The following is a 14731-nucleotide window of genomic DNA, read 5'->3' as shown; positions in this document are numbered from 1 at the left end:
GGTACATACCGTATGGGAATAAAAGAGTCAGGAACAAGAGAAAACCAATGTGGATAAATAAAAATGTAAAGGGGGCAATAAATGGCAAAAAAAAGGCATTTAAGCTACTAAAACAGGAAGGCAGTGAGGAAGCACTAAAAAGCTATCGGGAAAAAAATAAAATATGTAAAAATCAGATAAAAGCAGCAAAATTGGAGACAGAAAGACTCATTGCCAAAGAGAGTAAAACAAACCCCAAAATGTTCTTTAACTATATAAATGGTAAAAAGGTTAACAATGAAAGCGTTGGCCCCTTAAAAAGTAATGAGGGAGAAGTTATAGACGGGGATCAGGAAAAAGCTAATCTATTAAATATATTCTTCTCTGCTGTATTCACAGAGGAAAATGAAATGCCAGGTAATATACAGCAGGATGAGATAAATGCCCCAGTACATGTCGCCTGTCTAACCCAGGAAGAAGTGCAGTGCCGCCTAAAAAAAATCAAAATAGACAAATCACCAGGTCCAGATGGCATTCACCCCCGCGTTCTAAGGGAGTTAAGTAATGTAATAGACAGACCCCTATTTCTAATATTCAAGGACTCTATAGTGACAGGGTCTGTTCCCCAGGACTGGCGCATAGCAAATGTTGTGCCAATATTCAAAAAGGGGACAAAAAGTGACCCGGGGAATTATAGGCCTGTTAGTTTAACTTCTGTTGTGTGTAAACTGTTTGAGGGTTTCCTAAGAGATGCTATTTTGGAGTATCTCAATGAAAATAAGTGTATGACTCCATATCAGCATGGGTTTACAAGGGATCGGTCCTGTCAAACTAACCTGATCAGCTTTTATGAGGAGGTGAGCTCAAGACTGGATCGGGGTGAATCGCTGGATGTCGTATATCTTGATTTTTCCAAAGCATTTGATACGGTGCCACATAAAAGGCTCGTACATAAAATGAGAATGCTTGGGCTGGGGGAGAATGTGTGTATGTGGGTAAGTAACTGGCTCAGTGATAGGAAACAGAGGGTGGTTATTAATGGTACATACTCTGAGTGGGTGACTGTTGCTAGTGGGGTACCACAGGGGTCAGTTTTGGGTCCTATTCTTTTTAATATATTTATTAATGACCTTGTAGAGGGATTGCATAGTAAAGTATCAATCTTTGCAGACGATACTAAGCTCTGTAACGTGGTTAACACGATAGAGGACAGCGCACGATTACAAATGGATCTGCATAGGTTGGAGGCTTGGGCTGGGATGTGGCAGATGAGGTTCAACACAGATAAATGTAAGGTTATGCACATGGGGAAGAAAAATCCAGGCTGGGAATATGTATTAAATGGGAAAACACTGGGGACGACTGACATGGAAAAGGACTTAGGAGTTTTAGTTAACAGTAAATTTACCTGTAGCGACCAGTGTCAGGCAGCTGCTGCTAAGGCAAATAAAATCATGGGGTGCATCAAAAGGGGCATAGATGCCCACGACAAGGAAATAATTCTACCCCTGTACAAGTCACTAGTCAGACCACACATGGAATACTGTGTACAGTACTGGGCACCAGTGTACAAGAAAGATATAGTGGAGCTGGAGAGGGTTCAAAGACGGGCAACCAGAGTAATAAGGGGAATGGGAGGACTACAGTACCCAGAAAGATTATCAGAATTGGGGTTATTTAGTTTGGAAAAAAGACGGCTTAGGGGGGACTTAATAACTATGTATAAATATATAAGGGGACAGTACAGAGATCACTCCCAGGACCTATTTATACCCAGGACTGTATCTATAACAAGGGGACATCCTCTACGGCTGGAGGAAAGAAGGTTTCTACACCAGCACAGACGGGGGTTCTTTACAGTAAGAGCGGTGAGATTATGGAACTCTCTGCCAGAGGAAGTGGTGATGGTAAACTCAATAAAAGAGTTCAAAAGGAGCCTGGACGTGTTTCTTGAAAGCAATAATATTACAAGTTATGGATATTAGATTAATAGGGACAGAACGTTGATCCAGGGATTTATTCTGATTGCCATATTTGGAGTCGGGAAGGAATTTTCCCCCTGGTATGGGGCAATTGGCATCTGCTTCATAAGGGTTTTTTGCCTTCCTCTGGATCAACACAGTAGGGACACAATATGTATATAGGTTGAACTTGATGGACTTTGGTCTTTTTTCAACCTTATGAACTATGTTACTATGTTACTAAGGCCGTTTAAGCGAAGAAAGTGATCCTTGATCACTTTCTAAGCTTATTTAATTTTTTGACGGTTCAGGACCGTCAAAGGTCATTTAGTGACCTTCTTGTTATGACGGTCCTGAACCGGCAAAGGTCGCGAAGGGGTTAAGGGACATTTTTCCCCTTTAAGAACAGGACCAGAATGGGGATTTGAATTATCAGAGGTAAATAAAATTATGTATAGTTGGCCACACACGCAGCCATGTGTATCAATCGCACATTAGTTGACATTGCAATACCATACCTGTAAAGTACAGTTTGCACCAATGCTTTGCATTTCCAATATAATTTTAATTAGCAAAAGTTGTTTTTTTTTTTTGTTTTTTTTATTGAGGGCTTGGTACACAGCTTTAAGCATACAAACACTGTGGTGATGTACAATCCAAGTGTCAGAAACTGCATAAAAATATATATATGAAATACTTTAATAACAGTAAGAGGTTGCAATATAACTCAGGGATCCTGAAAATGTCAATATAGAAAAGTTGTTTGTGGAGTTTTTTTTTTTTTAATTTTCCCCTTTATCTACCCCTTCTAAATCCTCCACCGGAACTTCTTCCGCGGCCTCGGTCTCTGCCTCTCCCAGATGAGTTTCTTCTGTCATTTTGTCTTCCTCCCCTGCCTCCTCGCCCGCCGAAGCTTCTATTTCTTGGTCCGCTCATATCTGCCCTTGACGGCTGTAATGCAGGCAGTTCTGTCGCAACTGAAAACTGCCACCGTCTGGAGTCTTGCCACTTTTCCTGGGGTGGGAATATTCATCAATGTTAAACACAAAAATAATCCTTTTCATATATAAACACATACGTGTATTATATTAATCCATGTATAAAAAAACCAACCACATACATATAATTTTCAGATGTAGAGACCTACCTGCATTTCTTTAAGGGTATCGGCTCGGACATCAAAACACACGCCCTGAAAGAGCAAAAAACAATTCAAGCATGAAAACACTTGGCGAAACATAAATATTAACATTTTATTTTTGTTATTTTTCTATGTACTTTGTTTTGAAGCAGCATAGTCTAAATGCTCTCATCACTATGTTATCCAGTATACCGTAAAAGAAAAAAGCGACATGTAACAACCTGCATAAGAATCATTATCGAATTACTATGTTTTTGTAGACTAGAAAATCATAACATGGCTGCCACACGGTTCCCTTAAAGATCGGTTATACTCCTTACCATAGAATCTTTCATCATGCACATTCTATGAATTTTAGAATCAATGTCTTCTCCCATTTGTTCTTTAATACATCTCCAGGCGTAGCTCACAGTATGAATGGCTACGGAGCTCTGTAATATCACCGTTATAAAGCCCTGAAACACAAGTTACATTTGGTTAGAGAAACCCCATCAACAACAATTTAAACAACCTGCTAAACCACACTGTGTTCTACATAAACAGAACACACCAAACACACTTTAATATCTTCTCTTTACCAGTAGCAGGAAATGATCTGCTGCTCATGGTTATTAACTCATCCTCACGTTACTACAACTGACCTCACACAATATATCTTACTTCCAAATACCAGGAATAGCAGCTACATTTATGATTAAAGAAAGACATACACGAATAAAGTGAGGATCAAAACACTGCTTTTCGATACAAAATAGGTACAAGATCCATCTTTATTTTATTATAGGTATTTCCCTTAATAAGGCAGGTTACAGATATTTATTGAAAATGCGTTGTATCGGGTTCACATACATTCAGTTCATATTCTTTAATACTGCAGTTTAGGGCTGAAACAACGAATCGATAAAATCGATAATAATCGATAACGGAAATCGTTGTCGACGATTTCCGTTATCGATTAATCGAGTGATCGATTCGTTGTTGGAGCACTCGGCTCCTTTTACTTACCTCCGCGAGCGTTCCCCGCTTCCGCTACACGCGCCTTCTTTTAGTTGCGGTTCGCTCTGTGCGAGTGGCTCCGTTCGCACAGAGCGGTTCGCGGGGGTGGGGGTGGGGTTTCAGGGGATGCAGGGCAGAGTGGGGGTGGGGGGGCAGGCCAGGGTAGGAGACTGGGTGCAGGGCAGAGTGTGAGTGTGGGTGCAGAGCAGAGTGGGTGCAGGGTGTGAGTGTGGGGGCAGGGCAGAATGTGGGTGCAGGGTGTGAGTGTGGGGGCAGGGCAGAATGTGGGTGCAGGGTGTGAGTGTGGGGGCAGGGCAGAATGTGGGTGCAGGGGCACAGTGCAAAGTGCCAGGGCTGGGTGCAAAGTGCCAGGGCTGGGTGCAAAGTGCCAGGGCTGGGTGCAAAGTGCCAGGGCTGGGTGCAAAGGGCCAGGGCTGGGTGCAAAGGGCCAGGGCTGGGTGCAAAGGGCCAGGGCTGGGTGCAAAGGGCCAGGGCTGGGTGCAAAGGGCTGGGTGCAAAGTGCCAGGGCTGGGGCAAAGTGCCGGGTGCAAAGTGCCAGGGGTGGGGCAAAGTTCTGGGTGCAAAGTGCCAGGGCTGGGTGCAAAGTGCCGGGTGCAAAGTGCCAGGGCTGGGTGCAAAGTGCCGGGTGCAAAGTGCCAGGGCTGGGTGCAAAGTGCCAGGGCTGGGTGCAAAGTGCCAGGGCTGGGGGCAAAGTGCCAGGGCTGGGGGCAAAGTGCCAGGGCTGGGGGCAAAGTGCCAGGGCTGGGGGCAAAGTGCCGGGTGCAAAGTGCCAGGGGTGGGGCAAAGTGCTGGGTGCAAAGTGCCAGGGCTGGGTGCAAAGTGCCGGGTGCAAAGTGCCAGGTGCAAAGTGCTGGGTGCAAAGTTTCTTGAACAGTAATAGTCCACCTCTTTTCAGAATGTTTGGGGTTATTTTGTTTCATAAATATTGTGTTTGGGTTTTTGTACTTTGAAAATATTGTTTTTTTATTACATCATAACAAAATAAGAATGTTAATGTAAATTTTAAGTTGTTTTTTAACATCCAGTTCATTAAATTATTTTAAATAAACAAAAAATTTGCATATTGTTTTTTTATCCGATTAATCGAAAAAATAATCGGCCAACTAATCGATTATTAAAATAATCGTTAGTTGCAGCCCTACTGCAGTTTTTAAGCAATTATAAACACGTTTGTTCAACCATGCTTCACCTTTTAATAAGAAAATGAGTAAAAATTAATGTGCCACAATGCTTCTTTCTACACAGCACTTTTTATATTTACATTTTTACTTTTATTAATTATGATTTTTATTCTAGTAGAATATATATTAGGTGAATCTTTGTAGAACCCAGGAGTCTATTGTATACAGAGGATAGCCCTAATGAGGCAATGTGAGACCACTAGAGTCTCTAAAATATTAATTTGTTAGTTGTCTGATCTTCTTGTTCACTGGTCATACCATCTGTGATTAACAGTAGGGTGCTTTTAAGAGACCCCTGAGGGGTCTCCACTTCCTTAACAGAATGCTCCCGCGCTGTGTCACCACTTACACCGTTGGAAGGCTGTTACATTATTCGTCAGCATTGAGCCAGCTAGTTGTTTCAAGCCGATGGAAAGGAAACCAGACTGTCAGACAGCCTGATCGCCCTGCCGATGGGAAAAATCTCAGAACAATACTATTATGCCTATTAGTTATTGCAGTAACGTGGTTAAATCTTTAACTGGAGAAGTTACTATAAACACACATGCAGCAACAGGAATGTAAACGTTACACAGCCAGTAACAGGAGTGATCCAATCTCACCGGTTCCATGTTGAGAAGAGACCGCTGCGTGATAGATGATGCTCCTGATATATGAGCCAGTGCTGCCGCCAGAGCATTCAGAGCTCCTTTCTTCTCAATCAACTCCTCGGCATATCCTTTAAAGTGCTCAATTACATCTGCTGGAACAGCTTCCAAGGATCTAGAGAAGGCAATTAAATTTTTTTGCATGAAAATAGTGTTCAGGTCATTTGCTTACAAAGGTGAATTTGGAAAGTTAAAAACAATAATTACCTTATTGCATCTTCACTTGATGACTTTGCAACATTTAGTAAGGAAGGAATGCCTACATGTTTAAATTTTATTCCCTAGAGAAGACAAAGGCATAACACGTTATTATAAGCTTAGAAGCACAGGCGTACACATAAATATTCAAAATGTGCATTTAACGTTTATCGTGTTTTATGTGAAATATACGCATACTGCAAATGAAACTCTCCTCCAGATTTACGTGTATTTAAATGTATCCGCACTTATGGAGGATGTTTAGGGAGGACAGAATAATACACGTGTGGTGTGGATTTCCATGTTCCTGACCTCGCAGTGAGAGTTATGGAAATGCAGAGCAATAGTTAAAGCTATCTTGTGTTTAGTTTAATGTCTATCAATTAGCAAAATAAAACGGTTCTTTTACTGAATTGTATACCCAGATAATATAGCTGTACACTCCCAATGACTACAGCAAATGATCCATACCGTACTCCTCTCCACATTGCGCAGACAATAGTTTTCTCTGGGTTCGTAAAGGGATATACAGATTCCTGTGCGGCCAGCCCTTCCAGTCCTTCCTGAACGATGAACATAAGCATCTGCTTCCTGTGGACAAATAGCAGTTGTTGACTTTTTGCCGAATACAACCAAAAATAACCCATTTTAATGCACTTCGCCACAACATTACACAGTTCAGTATTTTGCCCAGCCAGCTTAATTTTCTTTGTGTCAAAACACAAACACATACCATATTTTTACATAACAAATGTGGAAAAATTCAAGTTTAATGCAAAAAAATAAAAAAAATAAATGCACAGCATAATTTAATGTTCTACATGAAAAACATCTCGATCTTCAAGCAGTATTAATGCAGTTGGTTCTGACTTTTCAGCAGTATGGCTTAGCCTTTATCATAATGTATATTAAATAATAAAAAGAGTCAAATATATACCATAATGTGATCAGCTGAATATTTAGATTACTCAGTAAAACTATAAAAACTTTAGAGAAAAAAAAAAATAGAAAGAAAAGATCCTGCAGGAGAAGTGGTATAAAAAGGTGCTGCTACATCATTAAAACATTCAGAGTTTCACTTTCAATAGAAAAGAGAGAAAGAAAATATTTGAAACCAAACAGCACACTTTTACCCTATTACCAATACTTCAATACAAAGTGGCAAGAATTGCCACTAACTGAAAAAACACAAAAAAATAAAGCCTCACCTTTGGTGCGGAATACAGGATTACTAAATCAACCTCTGGAATGTCCAAGCCTCGAGCAGCCACGTTGGTAGCTATAAGGACCTGAAAGGATCCCTGTCTAAAGCCTTTCAAGACGACTTCGCGTTCTTTCTGCTGGAGGTCCCCATGCAAAGGTTTGGAATTCTGAAATTTGCAAGGTGAAAACAAAAATCATTCATTAAATATGTAATTTTTGACACGTACAGCTAAATTGGAACGCACCGTTGAGAATAAATAAAATATGCAAACCTGCTTTAATGAGCTGCAGTTTGTTGACAACTCCTGAGCCTCTATCTTAGAATCACAAAACACAATGGTTTTCCCTTGGTTTCCACTGTAGACTTGAATGATATCGCCTAGAATGTGCGCCTTTTGGGATCGTGTACATTCAATAGCCAAATGCTGTAAAACATGCAATCCAATATTAATATACAAAAGAAACCAGGTGCTTATGAGAATACAGCAATGTTTACAAAAGATTGTTTAGTCACTAGTTTTTCAGAGCGCCGTCATATTCCGCAGCGCTGTACTATGGCTCCATTTACACTGATCTGGATTTACAGCAAAGCCTGTATTTAACGTGCAAGTCATGCATACAGCACAAATTAGCCAATACACAGACCACTAATAGTTGATGAAATACAACAGCATAATGCATAAACGCTGCGGGTATGTGCAGTTTTCCTAGGTTTTCTTTGCCCCAAGGCATCACGCCTAACAGCACCATACGCAAACTATTGCAATTGAAACAGAATAGACTTCAAAGGCAATGCTAGGTTCCCACATAACAGCTGGAACCATTCTATAGTGTCTATGGATTTAACTGCAAAACCACTAAATATATTTGCCAGTAAAGAGTGGAATTTTGTCACTATAACTATAAAATGTCAATTATTTAGTCCTTCTCAGCAACATGTATAATTGAAGAAGCTCTTGGGCGACACACACACACACACACACACACTAACCTCAACAGTGATGGCAGCCTTTTGACTCCTGTGTCCAATGAGGTCAATTTTTTCATATTCCTTTTGCATATATTTTTTGGCTACGTTGTACATCCAGTCAGGACAAGTAGCTGAGAAGAGCAGGGTCTGAGGATTTTCGGCGGGATCTATGAAATACAGGGACAAATTAAATAATTTTATCCTTTCCACTGGCATATTCTTGAACTATTTAAACAGATTTAAGGAACCAGTGTTTTTCATGTAAAAATCACAATCAGCAACATGGACAATAATTGATGTGTCTTGTTTTGTTTAACAAATATTTTTTAAAAACAAACTGTTCACTACATAAGCTTTAGAACTGGTCGTGTGTTCCTTGCATAAAGCAGTTTTCTTTGACTCAGACATCTTAAATAGCATCACTATAGCTGTACTGAAGAAAGTGAACAGAATGAAGGAAAGAAAAAAATCAAATTAAGGACACCAATATAGTTGTAAGTATAATCTTAAAAGTTAGTCATAGTTACATATATATTTGGTTAAGGGCAATAAATTATCTAGTATAATAACCATTACTTGAACAAACATACCATTTGTGTATCTTGCGGACAATATTTCCTCTACTTGTTCAGAAAATCCCATGTCAAACATCATGTCGACTTCGTCTAGCACCACATGCTTTAGAGCGGTTAGGTCCAGTCGATAGTTCTGGATAAGATCTCGTATGCGACCAGGTGTACCAACCAAGATATCAATTCCATCTTTAATTGCAAACACTGAAAAAGAAGCAATGAAGGCATGAGAGTTAGGAGCTACAAACCAAGCACAACAATACAAGAAGTATCTAGCCTAGAATATTTTATTAGAATGGTGGGATGAAGAAAATGAATGGGGAGAAGCGAACGAAGACAGAAGGATGAAGAACAACTGTGGGAAAGGAGAGAGCACAGGGAAGTGGTCGGTGGAGAAAGCAGGGAGACTTCACTTTAAGTCACAGGTTCCACAGTCCTGTTAATCGAGGACTGGCTGTACATAGGTAGGGGGAAGCTGCTACAAAAGCTTTGTAGGCAGTAAGAATTGTAATTGCGTACTATAAAGGAAAAAATTTAGGGTACAGCAGCTAGACTTATAAAAGTCACACTTATCATTAAAATATGACCGAGTGCTGTGGGTGAGAACCTGGTGTAATGGCCATGCCGCACAGTTGCAATTTATGTGGTACTTTGGTTTATGGACCATGCGCTGGATGGAAATACAGACACAGATAGCTCTCTGGCACGCTCACCTTGTTGTTGATAAGGTGTTCCTCCGTAGAAACAGCAGACCTTCAACTTTTTAGTGATGCAGTGGATTTCATTTGTGATCTGGATGGCTAGCTCCCTGGTGGGAGTGAGGATAATTACCTAGATAAGAAGACCAGCATATTACTAGTGACATTAGGTTATTGATATGAGTTTTTGTAACCCAACCACAGAATGAGAAAATAGTTTTATGGTATTCTAAGGAGACGGGACAATTACTTTTTGGGCATCGGTACCTTAGGTGGTCTTCCTCTGACCAGCGGTTCCTTGCTCTTTAACTTTTCAACTAATGGAATTCCAAAACAAAATGTTTTTCCAGTACCGGTGCGGGCCTGGACCACCACATCTTTGCCACTGTAAACAGTGTGGAATGTCTTGGCTTGTATAGGGAACAAATATGTGACTCCTTTAGCTGAAGAGAGAAAAAAAAATGTGTCTGGAATGTTTTTACATGGCACAAAGATACCTAAACTGGTTAAAGAAGTAAAACTGTTTGTTATGGTAAATCCAGCTATTTCCAACAGTGGCAGAAAAACCAAAATGCACGCGGTATTACCAAAAGATTTTACCTTTCAAATTCGTAATGGTGTCCTCGCCAATGGGGAAGTTAGCGAATGCACCTTGCATCTTCTCCAAGTTAGTTTCCTATTTGACGGGGGGGAGGGAGACAAAAAACATTTATCAGGATCACAAATACAGAAAGCATGGCCCAATAATTTTAACCCCTTTAAGCCCTGTAGGCATACAGGACATACCTGTACATTTTTACTTTATTGAAGGGACTTCTCCCTGCCCCTTCACAGGAAATAAGGTCTAAAGTCTAAAGACTGCCCGGACTCTCCCATGTCGGCAGAAGCTAGCATTGATGTAGACGATGTCACGTTACATTTTTATTATACATATATTTTTATTATGGACAGGGTAGTATGTGAAGGACGGATGTGGCACTCAAACAAAAAAACACAGCTACGCATGTTGAGTATTTCTGTAATAAGGGGATGTTGCCGAATATAAATTGGGTCACTATTAAGCAGTGGCAGCACACCATAATGTGTAGAAGTATTTTTTTTAAAAAAATAACTAATTATGTATATTTCTATGATTATAAAATATGCCCCCTACTTATCATGAACAAAACAATGTATCATTGGTTTTCATCAAATTAAGGTATGTAAAACCCAACGTGATGGAAGGGCTGAACTGTTACAGAACGTACATTCTAATTATACCACTTTCATCTACAAAAGCACATCATGACCTAAACTCTTCCGCCAATACCTCATCATCTGATTTAGGTTCTTGGTCAGCCTCGTTTCCGTTGCACTCTGGGGTTGTAGGAACCAATTCTGTCTTCCTTTTCTTGGATGATGGCTCCTTACTATCAGCAGGCTCCACAACATCATCTTTGTCAGTGTTAGCCATTTTCTTCTTTTTAGCCTTAGGTTTTTTGTTACTCTAAAAAGCAAGTGTAGTGTCATTATAAAGCTCGTTTCAGAATGGAGCAGTCTCACCCATAAAATACATGAAGGATAGAGGACTGCAGTAATCGCTTTACTGAGTCTCTCTGATATTTACCGTCTCGACATCTATTTCCAACTCAGGGGTGTTTGTTTCCGGCTGTGTTGTAGATTCTGCTTTGCCCTCTTTTTGCTTTTTCTTTTTAACCTTCTTTGGTGTCAGAGCATCAGGATCTTCCTGCTCCGTAGGACATACTTCTGCGGTTTCAGAAGGGCGTTCTTGTTCAACAAGCTTCTTTTTTTTCTTCTGTTTTGGTGTCTGTGATATATTAAACAATACAGCAATTATACAGTCAGACCATGCAACGTACCTACCTAAATGCAAATTCAGTCACACTTCCTGACAAGTCACGAATTGTCACAAAAAGGCAAAATATTTATCTATTTCCGACAATACTTTGGCTTCATGTATGGCGATTCTGAAACCTGCTAGCAACATCTCTTAGCGTCCAAGACACAACCGTGCAAAAGATTCCGCTCTTCTGCTTCAAGTAACCAAACCTACATAGTGCAAATGGTTTTGTATCCTACTTGTAACATGAATATTACCAAAACCTGGGGAATTTAAACATTCTTCTGACTACTTAAACATATGCAGCAGTTAAGACTCCAAAGCATTACATGAGTAACATTTATGAAATGTTCTTTTCCATCCAGTGTCGTATTCCTCAAGCATGTTTATAAATACAATGCCTCTGAATAGTTATAATTCTCTTAAATGTTTATGAAAATAAAGATACGCCCAATCAAGACAGATCTAACAAAATGAACACGCTAATGCTCATCTGCATTGAACTGGCATACCTGATTGTTATTAATCTCGCCATTTTCCAGTAATTCAGTTTCTTGCTCCAAATCAAGCCCTTCTGTTTCCCCATTCTGCATCTTTCTCTTTTGTTTCTTGGATATGGTGGTTTCAGAGACTTTCTGGATAAACAATTCAAGCATTTATATAGATTATGGATTAAAAAAACCAAACATTTTTATAAACCTATTTTAAAGTTAACTGGCATTGGTCAATCTGGTAATCGGACTATATACATTTCAGTATACAAATAAAATGCGCTATATTGGGGTTTACATTTAAACAATGGCGCTACAGGTATAGTAACACGGCGCATGTGTGTTCCCGACCATACGTGAAGTCTGGTACTAGACGGACATGCTGCAAAATTCCAGGCACATAATTTAAAAAAGTCTATCCCACTGGTAATAAATACCTTCAAATCTATTTGTAAACAAATAACCCACGCCACGAGTTATTTACACCGGCGTAAATACGACTAACAACCGCTTGCTTCTTTACGGCCCCGGAGGGCCCTACCGCCGGGACTACACTCTCACCTTCTTCTTGCCTACTTCACTGTCCATTGCTTCGGTTTTGAGTTTCCCAGGCATCGGTAATAAGCTTTTAAATGTCTCGTACCCAAGAGAGGGGAATCCGCAGCACACCACGCTACTGGAGGCAGCGTGAAAGGAAAGAGGAAGCAGACGTCACTTCCATCGCCCACGTCTTGCCGTGACGCACATCGGATGCGACCAGCTGGGAGCTGTTCCGGTTTTCGCGCTTGCAGTGTTGTAGAACTTGATGTGTAGCGACTCTTAGGACCGTAGCGAGCACGGTTTTATTCTATAAGGATTGACTAGCTTCTTAATTAAGTATTTATTTTCATGCCCTCCACCATTCAATATGCATAATTCCCCAGCGTACTTAACAGTGGGCTAAATATGCACGGTATATATATTATGACAAGTAGGGCCTTGAAACCAAAACTATCGGCACAGATATGTAAAAAGGTCTATTTAACTAGGAAAAATTAGATTACAATCCATAAAAACAGCAGTAGTGTTTTTATGTAGTTGAGGACTATGTTCCTTACATTAACTGTTTGAGATAAAAGAACACCATGTAATTAAAACTTAACATTAACCCCTTAAGGACTAGGTATTTTCCAGTATCAATGAGCGGAGAGATTTTTTTCATTTTTGATATGTGGTTGTTTGAATGTAATTCTATTCTCACTTCACGCGCTCATACAAGTTGTATTTTAAAAGGACATAGCTTTGTTAGGATACTAGGTACATATACCTACCATATACTAGGTATATATATATATATATATATATATATATTTTACTATTAAAATACTGTCGTTGTGACAGTCTGCCATGTGATGCTGCAATAACATACCCCAATTTTTGTTCAACAACATCTGAGTACAGTGATGCCCCTCATGCATGGGTTTGTCGGTTTGTTTGGGTGTAATAGACCACATTTGGGGCTCACTGGATGTTTCTCAAAGTCACTTAAATCCCCTTTCTTTCCTATTCTGCTAGTTGTCTTGACCACGTCTACATGCGTAACCCCTTCAGTCCCCTGTGGACATACTGCTGGTAAGTCCAAAAAACGCATCCCAAGAATCCCCTATGGACGTACCGGTACGTCCTGCCCTTCTTGCAGGGACACATCCCTGCTGCTGCACGGGAGATCAGGCTGTCGTCTGCTTCTGTGGATGCTGCAAAAACACCACGATTGCGGAGATACAGCTGTTTAACAGTAGGGCTGCAACTAACGATTATTTTCATAATCGATTAGTTGGCCGATTATTTTTTCGATTAATCGATTAATTGGATAAAAAAAATGAATGTAAATTTTTCATTTATTTAAAATAATGTAATAAACAAATTATATTAAATACAAACAGCATAATAAAAAAACTTTGATAAAATGCATTTCTTGCCTTTATTTCGCAACCAGCCCCCCCCAATTTATGCACGTTTGAGCCCAGGCTTTCCACGCTGCCTCCCACATATGCCACTCCACGCTGCCTCCCACATATACCACTCCACGCTGCCTCCCACATATGCCACTGTGCCTGATACACCTTATACCCCGATACACCACTCCATCCTCCCTAGACATGCCACACTGCCTCCCAGACATGCCACACTGCCCTCCCCACATATGCCACTCCACTCTACCCCTAGATAAGCCACTCCACTCTACCCCCAGATATGCCACTGTGGCCCCAGATCTGCCTTATACACCCTGATACACCACTCTGTCCTCCCCAGACATGCCACACTGCCCTCCCCACATATGCCTTATATACCCTATATGCCTTATACCCCCAGATATGTCACTCCGTCCTCCCCAGATATGCCGTATACCCCCCAGATATCTCATAGTCCCCTCATAGAGTCACAGACCATACTTTTATAAATAAGTACTGGGTTAATCTTCACTGCCCCCAGGATTTAGATTCCCCTTAGTTTGCCCCCCTTTATATCTAACTGCACCTTAAGTTAACTTTAATAAATTAATAAAATTAACCCTCAGTCCTCATCATTAAATTAACCCTAAACACCCCATTAACCATAACTGCCCCTAAATTAACCCTAAAGACCCCATCAACCACAGCATCCCCTAAATTAACTCTAAAGACCCCATAAACCACAACAGCCCCTAAATTAACCCTAAACATACCATTAACCAAAACTGCCTCAAATTAACCCCAAACACCCCATTAATCACAGCTGCTCCTAAATTAACCCTAAACACACCATTAACCATAGCTGCCCCTAAATTAACCCTAAACACCCCATTAACCATAAC

General features: G+C 40.4%; 1 protein-coding gene across 1 annotated transcript; it reads right to left on the bottom strand.

Annotated features, from left to right (window-relative positions):
* Positions 1-2735: 2735 nt before the first annotated feature.
* On the bottom strand, positions 2736-11952 carry LOC149298915 (nucleolar RNA helicase 2-B-like). The gene is made up of 16 exons (XM_089486927.1): positions 11920-11952; positions 11174-11374; positions 10877-11053; positions 10168-10243; positions 9835-10010; positions 9583-9700; positions 8888-9073; positions 8319-8464; positions 7600-7752; positions 7333-7494; positions 6596-6715; positions 6134-6207; positions 5882-6041; positions 3402-3536; positions 3088-3132; positions 2736-2954 (listed from the first exon to the last, which is right to left on the bottom strand). Exons 3-16 carry the CDS (start codon positions 11018-11020, stop codon positions 2736-2738), a joined length of 1914 nt encoding a protein of 637 aa, XP_089343053.1. The 5' UTR covers positions 11021-11053; positions 11174-11374; positions 11920-11952.
* Between the last annotated feature and the right edge of the window lie 2779 nt (positions 11953-14731).

Source organism: Sceloporus occidentalis, unplaced genomic scaffold, assembly GCF_023333645.1.
Source record: "Sceloporus occidentalis isolate IW3139 unplaced genomic scaffold, rSceOcc1.0.p SCAF_30, whole genome shotgun sequence".
Classification (NCBI taxonomy): Eukaryota; Metazoa; Chordata; class Lepidosauria; order Squamata; family Phrynosomatidae; genus Sceloporus; species Sceloporus occidentalis.
Note: the sequence above shows the minus strand (reverse complement) of the source record. Positions and strands in the feature narration are given on the sequence as shown.

Excerpts from the sequence above, each read along its gene's own strand:
- LOC149298915 (XM_089486927.1), bottom strand. The coding sequence starts at position 11,020 with ATGGCTAACACTGACAAAGATGATGTTGTGGAGCCTGCTGATAGTAAG. Across the intron at positions 10,011-10,167 it reads CACCATTACGAATTTGAAAG|CTAAAGGAGTCACATATTTG; the intron begins GTAAAATCTTTT and ends TTCTCTCTTCAG. Across the intron at positions 7,753-8,318 it reads AGGCTGCCATCACTGTTGAG|CATTTGGCTATTGAATGTAC; the intron begins GTTAGTGTGTGT and ends CATGTTTTACAG.